The following is a 12,392-nucleotide window of genomic DNA, read 5'->3' on the forward strand; positions in this document are numbered from 1 at the left end:
CTGAATTCCCAATACCTCCTGGACATCTCTACTTGGATGTCCTTCAAGAACCTCAAAATTAATGTAACTTAAATCACTATCTCCCTCTTGCTCCCCAATCTTCTCCAACAAAAACCACTCTTCACACTTTCTTGTACTGCTTATTTGGGTTAATACACACCATTTAGCCAGTTACCTAAAGTAGGAACCCACGCATGAGTGCTTTTCACCTTGTCCATCTCTCTCATCCCCACATTCACCAAATTACACTGTTCCTACCTTTCAAACTAACTTACAGAAAGCTCTCATCACTTCTCACACCTGAGCATTAGCTTCAAACCTCTCTAAAAACAAATTTGATCATGTGATAACCTACAGTGGCTCCCTACCACTGACATCAAGTCAAATTTCTTAGCAAAACAGATTATGATCTTGTGTTTGCCTATCTCTCAGCTTCAGCTCTAACCATCCCCTCACACACCTTAACCCCCAATGTCTTTCCTTGAAAATCTCTTTGTTACTTGAATTCACCATGTTTTGAAAGACCAACAGCTCTCCCCACAAGCAAGTACCCTAGCTTAAGATGATGATCCCTATAACATTCCCTCCCACTACCTCATCTTTCAAAATGGATCATAAAAACAACCTCCTTTGAGAAGCCTTCTTTTTTTCCCTCGGGTTGAAGAAACTTCCTCCTGTGTACTCACACAGCATTGTGCATATCTATATCACACTACTTATGACATTACGCTAAAATGGTTTACCTAAACACATCACCAAGCATATATTCAAAGGCCAAAATGTTGTCTTAATTATTTTGTGTTCCTGTGCTAGCATAATGTTGCTCTTTTAACAATTTCAACTCCAAAATCAATTCACTTACATAGTTTATATTTCTCCTGTAATACAGAAGTTATTATTTTATAATTATGCCCATTAGATTTCACCCAGTCACATTTCCACATGCATGGAAAACTGGAAGAATACTGCCATTTCAACAGAATATCTGTAGCAAAAATGTCTACTACACTTAAATAGCCCCTACTACCAAAGAATAAAAACATAATAAAAAAACACTTATAGAGTACATACGTTACACAACCACTTCATGGGATAGGCACTATTATTATCCTCCTTTTGTAGATGAACTTCAAAATTAAATAGAACCAAGACTTAAGATCAAAATGTTCGGCTCCAAAATTTGATCTCTTATAGTGACTCTCAATAAGCCTAAAACTACTAAAAGACCAAGATAAATTCTCACTAGAGCAAAACCATCTTTGAACAGGTAATAGGAAAACTTGGGGAGATAAAAGTTAAAAAACCGGATAAACTTCAAGGATCTTAAAAACAATCTTAATATAGGGGCACCTGGGGGGCTCAGTCAGTTTAGTGTCCGACTTCAGCTCAGGTCATGATCCCACCATTCATAGGTTTGAGCCCCATGTTGGGCTCTGTGCTGGCAGCTCAGAGCCTGGAGCCTGCTTCAGATACTATGTCTCCCTCTCTCTCTGCCCCACCACCCTTCAAAAATAAATATATATTTTTTTAAAATCTTAATATAAATTTTTAGTCTTAATATAAATTTACTCTAATTGTGGCAAAATGTTTTGTTAATAAAATAGTAAATTGGGGCACCTGGCTGGATCAGCTGGTAGAGCATGTGACCCTTGATTTCTGAGATCTAAGTTCAAGCCCCACATTCAGTATAGAAATTACTTAAAAATAAAATCTCAGGTCATGATCTCACACTCCGTGAGTTCAAGCCCCACGTTGGGCTCTGTGCTAACAGCTCAGAGCCTGGAGCCTGCTTCATATTCTGTGTCTCCCCCTCTCTCTGCCCCTCCCTTGCTCATGCTCTGTCTCTCTCTGTCTCAAAAATAAATAAAAACATTAAAAAAATTTTTTTAATAAAATCTTAAATAAATAAATAAAACAAATCTTTGACATAAGATAGGTCATCATGTTTCATTACTAAACTCAGTCAATTGCAACATCAAGTTTGTACTCAGCCCACAAAGAGATTTGACCAATTAAGTTTTTATAAAGAACTCATATGTATCCAGAAAACAAATATTTTCTAAGGCTACTAAAATTCCAATTCTATACTGTCTTATATTATCTTTCATAAAAGAATAATTGAGACTAGGAAGGCTACATGAACCAAAGTCAGGAAATAGGAAGTGGTCTGAATCATCTACAATTTCTAAAACAGACCTACAGGATGATTTTGCATTTTATCCAAATTAATGCATGCTTAATTCAGCAGTAGTGAGAAAAATATTACCACTTCTAACAAAGTGATAGTAACTAAGAGTTGTATCCCAAAAATTAGATCTTGAGAAATATGCAGGTAACCTAACTAGTTTTCTATACTCCAAGACTTCTTGATGCAGGCAGCTCTGGGCTTTGAGTCTGAACAGCAAGTTCTTATCAAACAAAAAGTAAATAAAGAAGCAAAAATTCACCCAATCTGAACTTCACTGCACCTGGAGTACAGTAACCTTTTTCTCATTTATGACCATCGTGGTAATTTCTCAAATCAAAATCAACATCTATACAGGAAAAGGAAAAAGGGAAATATTCATAAAGAAATGTGAAACTAGAGAGTTGGTCTAAAAACACTAAGCAGCTTTGGAGTTTCCTCACCATGACAGAAATCTGGAACCTACTTCAGAAACAGAAGAGACATGATTTCCTTTTACACATATGCTACAACACCTACTGATTAATATCCATATATCTTGTTACTTATGTAGATATACTACATGAACAATCCATATATACACAGAACTAGTAACAGAACAGTCTTAACTTCATTCTGACATTCAGCCACACCAATACACTGCAAGACATTTATCCAGAGATAATATTTGTCACCAACATTTACATTTCCAACTACAACTCAACAGTATCTATCCTCTGTACATAACACTAAAGCAGTGAACATTTTTTCTAAAGTAATAGTGAGGAACATGGCAATACTAAGCATCCACGAAGCTTAAGAGAATTAACATTCACTGTATACAAATGCTAAGCAATGTTAGGCACTTTAAATATGTTTACCACTTAATCTACACAACCACACTATTAAAGGTTAATCTTAATTTACAAATGAGGAAGTTGAAATTCAGGAATTTTAGAGAGTGAGTTAGTGAGCTAAAATTCAAAATTCAGGGGCGCCTGGGTGGCTCAGTTGGTTGAGCGTCCGACTTTGGCTCAGGTCGTGATTTCGCGGTCTGTGAGTTCGAGCCCCGCGTCGGGCTCTGTGCTGACAGCGCAGAGCCTGGAGCCTGTTTCAGATTCTGTGTCTCCCTCTCTCTCTCTGACCCTCCCCCATTCATGCTCTGTCTCTCTCTGTCTCAAAAATAAAGAAACGTTAAAAAAAATTTTTTTAATAAAATTCAAAATTCAGAATACCCATTCTCTTTCCGCATGCCCTCAAAAAAGTGTATTAAAAAAACAAACAATATAAAATGTACTACATTGGGGGGAGGGGCACTATTTCAGAAAGCAAGAGGATACATTACCACTAGTAGTTAAATAATACAAGAAAATACTGAACAAAGGGCTTAGGACCAACCCCTGGTACCTGGTGGATTTAATAAAGAATGTTGATTCCATAAAAAAGAAAAAAGAAAAAAAAACCTGAACAATACCTTACTCAAAGCAAAAATTAGATGGATTCTGCTGAATGGTAATAAGTGGTAAATATGAAAAATAAAGTTAAACTTTCGGGTTAACTTCAAAAGATTTAACAGAGAATACCAAAAAGGTTTAAGTAAAAAAGGAGTATTTACAAAGATTTACAATTAATAGAAGAAATATTTTTGAACAGTAAACACACTGTTCTAAAAACTTTCTGTGTATTAACACTTAATTCTCATGATTAGTACAATTATCATCCCCATTTTGCAAATGGGGAAACTGCAACAGAAATGTTAAGTAATTTAGTCAAGGTTACACAGTTAAATTGGGAGGTGGGGGAAAGCAGAAATTGGGATCTTAACCAGAGCCAACTGTCTCCAAAACCAAGCTCCTCCCTTAACTGTTATGCTAAACTGCATGAACAAACAAAAGCTAAAGAGAACATATCTAGCAATATAAACAATATGGTCAAGTGGTATATGTAGAGCTATTTTGATTTTTAAAATCCAAACTGCACAAATTTTCATTAGGGAATTGCAAATTAAAACAATGAGGTCCCACTACACACCTATCTGAATGGCCACAATCCAAACAAAAATCAGAGCGCTAAGAGGGATTTGGAGCAACAGGAACTCTCATTCAATACCACTGGGAAAACAAAATAGTACATACAGCTGCTTTGGAAGACCGTTTGACAGTTTCTTACAAAACTAAACATACTCCTAACACATGATCTGGCATTCACGTTCCTTGGCATTTCCCAAATGAACTAAAAACTTATGTCCACACAAAAGCCTGCACACAAATATTTGTAGCAGCTTTATTATTCATAACTACTGCTACCTAGAAGCAACCAAGATGTCCTTCAATAGATGAATGGGTAAATAAACTGTGGTACATCCAGACAATGGAATATTACTCAACATTTAAAAGCAGTGAGTTAGCAAGCCATCAAAAGACATGGAAGAATTAAATGCATATTCCTTTTTTTTAAATGTTTTTACTTTTTAGATTTAATTTTTAAGTAATCTCTACACCCAATGTGGGGCTCAAACCCACAACCCCAAGATCAAGAGTCACACGCTCCACTGACTGAGCCAGACAGGCACTCCTTAAAAATGGATATTCCTAAGTGAAAGAAGCCAAACTGAAAAGGCTACATCCTGTATAATTCCAACTATATGACATTCCAGAAAAGGCAAAACCACAGACAGTCAAAAGATCACAAAGTGGCAGGGGGTAGGAGAGAGGGATGGGTGAACAGGCAGAGCACAGAGGATTTTTATGAAAGTGAAACTGTTTGGTATGACATATCCATTTGTCAGAACCCAGAGAATGTACAACACCAAAAGTGAGCACTAACATCAACTAGAGACTTGCGTGATAATGATGTGTTAATGCAGGTTCACTGATTATAACAAACAGTGAAGGAAGGTTGTGTGTGCACAGGGGCAGGAAGTATATAGGAACACTGTACTCTTCTCCTCAATTTTTACTATGAACCTAAAGCTACTCTTAAAAAATCTGTTTAAGAAAAGAATGAGGGGCGCCTGGGTGGTGCAGTTGGTTAACGTTCGACTCTGGATCTTGGCTCAAGTCATGATATGATCTTCAAGCCCCACATGGGGATCTGTGCTGATGGTGTGGAGCCTGCTTGGGATTCTCTCTCTCCTTCCTTGTGCCCTTCCCTCACTTGTGCGCTCGCACTCTCAAAAATAAATAAACTTAAAAAAAGAAAGAAAAAAAAGCCAAAGAAGGTGTTTATTTTAGCAGTTAGTATGTAAGACAGCATACATTTAACACTCATTAGCATATATACATAAATTTAAAATATTCATTAATATTCTGTACTAGGCATTCTGAGGAGGGGATATAAACAAGAGGACAGGTTCCTTCCCTTAAGGAGTTTTAAATATAGTTAAATGGACATCGTATATTCACAAAAAGCTAAATAAAATGGAATTTAAATAGTTCAAGACAAAAAACACACCACAAACAGTAAGTTGCCAAATTACTAAAATAGACATTAAGAGGACAATATGTGCTTAGGGGTTCAGTGGATCACTTCAGGCTAAAAGAATCAGGAAGTTAAGATCTGCTCCAGGTCTTGAAAAATGGCTAAAATATGTCTGGAGGGAATTGGTGCATTCCAAGAAAGAGCAAAACTACTGAGTTAGGAAAGAAAATTAAATGAACCAGTTCACAAAACTAAATAGGGAGATAAGACCAGAGAGACTGGTAGAGGCCAAATCATGGAAGTCAAAGAATGCCAAACTAAGGAACTGGCCTAGACACTGAGAAATCTTAACTCTTAAACACTAAAATGGATCAAATACTTGCCTAATGTGTTATACTGATAGCTCTTAACATAATGAAAAGTGTATTTATAAACATTTCATATCAGATACAGATACACTGAAGACATACACTAGTAGACACAGTCAAAAATTCACCACCTTTGCCACCCAACTGAAATATACACACAAGTCCTGCTTCCATCCTTCAATTTTCCATCTACACTAATAGGCTACCTATAACCTGAACCCATTCAGAAGACACACTACTCTGTCACCCAAGAACACTCTTCTTCCCCTGATACAAAGATGTCTTTCCTCTGGGGTATGAAAGAAGTGGCTCCTTGCCCCTTAAAGAGGGGTCATGTTAGGACCATGGTCACTGCTGGCACCTCCTCCTTATTCTATTTATAGGACTGTCACCCTCTATTAATCATCAAAAGCAAACCTACCCATAAAGCAAACCTACATAGCAAACCTCTATGTAAAGTCTACACATATTCCAGGCAAGACAAAAAATGCAGCATTCCCTCCCCAATCACCTGAACAGATGACATACACAAGACTCTATACAACCTCTGGTAATTATTTTTAATAACTGCAATTCTCATAAATGAAAACATTTCAAATTTTGTCCATTGTTACTTTCAAACCTTTTCTGTAATCCTTTTGTTTGCCATAAACTCTTCTACATATTTTAAATTACATATTCAATCTTCAATGCATGGGCATCTGCAATTGTATTCAATCCCATACTTTTCTAATTAACAAATGCCCCAACTTATCCCAGCTAAATTATCCCCAATCAGTGCTGTACCTTTAAACTTGTATTACAACTCTAAGCCCCTCCCCTTTAGTAATCTACCACTAGAGTGACTATTCTCTTCCCTTTAATGAGACACATTCATATATGTCCAATTTCCCCAACTACTTATAACAAACTCTGACATACACTGTTTTTCTCAAACATAGCCTCCAAATATAAAAACACCCTATTAAATTCCTTTCTAACAAAAACATTTTAAAACTTCTGTTAATACTACTTTTTATAAAAAAATCCAAATACATATCCTATGATAGCAATTAGTCAAAGCTTAAAATCATGAAAGACAGCATTAGATAATGTTTAAAGACACAAGCATATACTAAAAAAACAGAATCAGGGATACATGATTGTTCATTTTAATTATTCTTTATACCTTTTTGTGTTTGAAATATTTTACATGAGAAGAAAGATATCCAATTACTAGTGAGTATCTCCCTCTCTACATAGTGACAAGTTGTTACCTCCATATTGCAGTTACTGTGAATTGCTACATCTGGGACACCCCTCCTGTCCTTTACCTAAGCCAAGAAAAGAAAAATTACAAGCCTACAATCCAAACTTTCTCTTAGACATATCTTAGACAGGATCCGGGTTTATATTCTGTAGCTGTATACAATCCATTTCTTTCACATCTCTCACATCCACAGAAGTTAAATCTCTTATTTTATTTTTCTATCCCTACATTGCCATTAACTCTTATGTGCCTTACTACACTAGAATAATGACCTGTCCATATTTGCGCATGTTACAAGTGAATTGATATACCACATAACTCATTTCGTTGGCTAAATGCACACAGTCATATACATTATATCTCTATGCAGAAGTCTAACTCACTCATACACTAACTTTTCAATCTCAATTTATAACATCTAAATTAAGCCACACATCACTTCACCGCAAATGAAATGTCATCTCAGCCAAACATAACTAACTTGGCCAGGGCAATTCCAAACAACTCCACTCCAGTCCACTGAGCGTTCACCCAATAATGCATGGAGTCTCGTCCCTGGAACAACGTTTACATCACCCAGAACAGTTCTCCTCCACTGGTGAGATCCAGACATACCTCCAAATCCCAACTTTCGGCCTGCTGTGGTAAAACAAGTAAAGAGGACCTTAAGTTTCACCTCATTACGAAGCCAAAGGAATCTGTATTTCATACACCGCAGGTCCTGAGCTTCTCATCACTGGGGAACAGAAGTTGGAAGCCCCGAACTAGGGAACAAGGTCTAGTCTTCCATGGCGTCCGTCCTAAAGTCTTCGACGGAACCGTTCAGGCAGCTGGACCGCCTACTTGTCTCCCCACCCCCACTCCAGGCGCACCCCACCCCCACCCCCGGTGCGAAGCCCCGCGGTACATCCCTGCACCTGCGGATCCTACGAACAGTCGAGTATTCACTTCTCTCTACCAGAGGGGAGGGCTTACATGCTGGCTCCGACGCTCGCCTCTGGCCACCAGGCTCTCACGTCGGGCCCAACCCTGCGACCCGCTGGCTCTCTGATCTAGCAGAAGGCATCACCAACACCTTCTCCAGGACCGACCGGGCGTCTGGCCTTCTCAGGTGCAGAGCTCCGAGGCCTCCTCACCTCTCCCAGAGGACCAACCTACACCGGACGCTCAAGGCCCGAAGGCAACTCCCACCACTCCCCGACTCGCCAGTCTTTTCTTCCCAGCTGCAGTCGCTGAAAAAGCCAAGTCCTACGGTCCTCCTCCATCAGCTTCCGGGCCTCGGGTCACAGACAGGCCTGAGCCCCCCAGCCCTGCCCAGCGCTACCCCATTCCCGTCACGCCGCTTCCCCTCCTCCCAAGGCCGAGCCCCGGGGCTGGGCGGCTTCCTTCTCCGGCATCCCGCGGGCCCCGCTCCTCCCGCGGCGGGCCCGGCCCCCGCCCGGCGTGCCGCACACTCACCGCTGAGCGCTGAGGCCTGCAGAGTGGCCCCCGAGGTGCCGTCGATGACTTTGATGGTCCCGCGACTGGTGACGGCCAGGATGGCGTTGAGCGCCGGGTGGTAGGAGAGGCTGTGCAGCCCTTCGGCGTCGCAGCGCATGCAGCCGTCCCGCAGCACCAGCCACTCCGAGACCCCGGCCGCTCCCGCCCCCGCCGCCGAGGAGCAGCCCGAGCCCGAGGCCGCCGCAGCCGCAGCCGCCATCTTCCGGCCTGCGCTCAGCACAATCACACTGGGAAGCGGCTCAGTGACAGTCCCGGGAGGTGCAGCACCACCGCCAGTCACCATCCGGGGCCAGGGGGCAAGCGGAGCGCGTTAGCCGGAAGTGAAGTCAGGCGCCGGCACGCACGCGGGACGTCGGCCGCGCGCCCGGAGGGACCAAGCTCAGAGGGAGGTTGGCGGGGGAGGGGGACAGCGAACGAAAGAGGCGGGACCCGGAGAGGGGGCGGGCGGCGAGCGGCTGGAGCATGCGCGGGAGGGCTCGCGCTTGCCACGCGCCCTGGGTCCCGCCAGCTTCGCGTCCGCAATGTCCCAGTTTTTTTTTTCCTGAGTGTGGGGAGTGGCCGATGCCTGAGCCCCGCCCCGCTCCCTTGCTCCTGGCGGTGGGGGTTGGGCTCCCTGTGTTTCCGCTAGGCGGGGACCCCGGCCCGTGGGACTTGTGTGAGACGCGCCGAGGCCCTTTGCGGCGTTTCCAGCTGCATCTGGACGGTTCCCTGCAGGAGTGGTGCAGCTGTTTGGCGGTGGCCGTAAGGAGACCCAGGGTTTGAGCCACGGCTCTAGTCTACAAGTAAGCATTCTGAAAAACCTCTGGTCTGGACTGGGAGAAACCAAACGACCTTTGGACCCGATGTCTATTGCACGCCGCCATTCCCAGATCTTTTTGTTGAACAGAAGTGCCACCTAAGAGTTCTATGCTGGAAGCATATAAATTAGTGTCTTATCCCCATCCCAAACAAGTCAAGTTATGTGAAATGTTAATAGGTGTGTGGGGGTGTTGTGAGACCAGAAAAGACTATAGTCAAGTAAATTTATTAAGCATACCCACTAGCAGTGCATTTTTAATCTTTTTATTTAAAAATAATTATTAGATTCACAGTTGCAAATACAGTACAGACCTCTGTGGTCTGCTTCCCCAAAACCTATCCATAACCCTTATCTGTCCAAAAAAAAAAAAAAAAAAAAAAAAATTGGACAAACTCAAATTGAGGGACTTCTGTAAAATACCTGACCAATACTCCTCAAAGGTAGGGCAGGTCCAATTTACTCAGTTTCCCCCAACAGTTACATGTTACATAAGTTTAGTACACTGTCAAAAGCAGGGACTTGACATTTATATGTTGTGTATATAATTCTATCACACATTTTATCACGTGTAGATTCCTGCACCACAATGAGGATAGAGAACTTATGTTCTGTGTGTCTTGGGATCATTCAGTTATCTTGGAAAGCCTAAATTCTTAAAACCTAAAGTGCTGTTGTGAGAATTAAGAATCATGTAAAATAGCATCGTGTAGAATAACATCTGACATATAGTAGGTGATCAATAAAAGTTATGAAAGTTGTCTTCCCACATTCCTGCACACTTCATTAAGGAATCTTCATAAACTATCCCAACTATATCTTAAACCTATTTATTTGTATGCAAAGTTTTGGTGGGTTTTTTTGTTTGTTTGTTTTGAGAGAGAATATGCACAGAGGGAGCTGGAGACCTAGAAGCAGGGAGAGGGAACCCCAAGCAGGCTCTGTGCTGTCAGTGCAGAGCCCATTTCACAAACCATGAAATCATGACCTGAAGGGAAATCAAGAGCCAGGCGCTTAACCAACTGAGCCTCCCCAGTGCCCCCAAAATTGTACTCATATAATCTATTCATTCCATTGTGGAATGGCAAATATGCCATTTCTTTAAATGTACATTCATTGTTTAGAGAGAGAGTATGATCAGGGAAGGGGCAGAGAGAGGGGGACAGAGGATCCAAAGTGGGCTCTGTGCCAACAGTAGCAAGCCTGATGCGGGGCTGGAACTCACAAACCGTGAGATCATGACCTGAGCCCAAGTCAGACACTCAACAGACTGAGCCACCCAGGTGACAAATATGCCATTTTAATCTATTGTTGGGAGACAATATATAATAAAGTGAAAAAATGCCCCCAAGTATTAAAGTCTAAATGAATACCTGATTTTGAGTCACTGTGGCCTCATTTATCAGCTCTATCTATGAACCTGGGCAAGTCACTTATACATTCTAAGAAATTTCCACCAGTGTCAATTGGCAATGATAAAATTATTTGCCCTACTTAGGTTTGTTACAAGACTTGTAAATTGTAAAACTTATGAAAGTACTTGTAAACTGTAAAAATGGAAACAAAGGAGTTCAGTGGCTTGATCCAGGTCTCATAACTTATGAGGAGGGAATAACAGCAAGCTAGACTTTGAACTCAGGCAGTTTGACTCCGGAACCCAGACTCCCGCTCAGAACTTCAGTGTCTTGAGGTAAATACAGTAATGCAAATAATCAAATCTAAATGTAACTGGGGTGTCATTATAAAAGTGTTTTGTTATCTCAGGACACAAGCAGAAACTAAAAACTGCCATTTCAAAGTTGTTTTCTGCTTGGGCGCCTGGGTGGCTCAGTTGGCTAAGTGTCTGATTTTGGCTCAGGTCATGATCCCCCAGTCCAGTCCGTGAGTTGGAGCCCCACATCAGCTCTGTGCTGACAGCTCAGAGCCTGGATCCTGCTTTGGATTGTGTGTCTCCCTTGTTCTCTGCCCCTCCCCCACTCACACTCTGTCTCTGTTTCTCTCGAAAATAAATAAACAATAAAATAAAAATAGAATAAATAAAAACAAAGTTATTTTCTGTCAAGATTCATTTGGGCCACACTTTTCCATTAATCTGAAAGGGTACCTGAATAGGCCTTGAATGCAAATCAATCTCCTCATCTTATTGATAGGGAAAACAAACAACCTGAACACTAAATTTAAACTTGGTGTACTTCAGTGTTGTACTATAATGAAAAAATTGAGACACAGTTGTTATCTGTTAGCCTGTGTTACATTTTTTTGATTAGGAAAAAAATCATTCTTTTCTCTCTAAGAATTTAGACTGCTTTTACCTATAGCATTTTCCAAAACTATTTACCCAGAAGATGTTCTAAAATAAAACACTTCCATAATCAAAGAAATTTAGGAACCAAGTCCCCCTATATTTCTCCTCTTGGAAGATTTATAATACACATTAGCATACCAAAAGCTCTGAGACCTCCTATGATAAATAATCCTATTTAACCTTCTTTAACCAGCATTTCACAAACTCCTACCAACAAAATCCTGCAAAACAAGTGTTTCATGAGCACTCTTCAGTGTAACTTATTGCTTGTTTTTGTGAATATGTACTTTTGTTTGAGCACTTGCTGAGGTCTCAAAGACTGCAGTCAAGTGTTTCAGGACCCAGCTTAAGGTTCCTTAAATTGAAGTGATCATAAAAATGAAACTGGCCAAGACTGGATGAAGTTTAGCATCAACTGTGTTGATTTTGTTCTGCAGGTGGAGTTAAGAACCAAGACTTTTTCTTTTTTTTTTTTTTTAAGTAGGCTCCACACCCAAAGTGGGGCTTGAACTCACTACCTTGAGGTCTAGAGTTGCATGCCTTACCAACTGAGCCAGCCACGCACTCCAAGAACAAATACTTCTAACTTT

General features: G+C 41.0%; 1 protein-coding gene across 9 annotated transcripts in view; it reads right to left on the reverse strand.

Moving 5' to 3' along the window:
* BIRC6 (baculoviral IAP repeat containing 6) overlaps positions 1–9,073 on the reverse strand; it is a 224,370-nt gene extending 215,297 nt beyond the window's left edge. For 8 of the 9 annotated variants that reach the window (XM_042933289.1, XM_042933288.1, XM_042933287.1 and 5 more), the window contains exon 1: positions 8,660–9,068. In XM_042933289.1, the coding sequence (XP_042789223.1) occupies positions 8,660–8,984 (325 nt within the window). In that variant the 5' untranslated portion in view covers positions 8,985–9,068. Of the gene's footprint in view, positions 1–8,659 lie in introns of all 9 variants that reach the window. The other variant, XR_006200904.1, reaches the window with a different exon arrangement.
* Positions 9,074–12,392: the final 3,319 nt, after the last annotated feature.

The sequence above is a fragment of the Panthera leo genome, chromosome A3 (assembly GCF_018350215.1).
Source record: "Panthera leo isolate Ple1 chromosome A3, P.leo_Ple1_pat1.1, whole genome shotgun sequence".
Taxonomy (NCBI): domain Eukaryota; kingdom Metazoa; phylum Chordata; class Mammalia; order Carnivora; family Felidae; genus Panthera; species Panthera leo.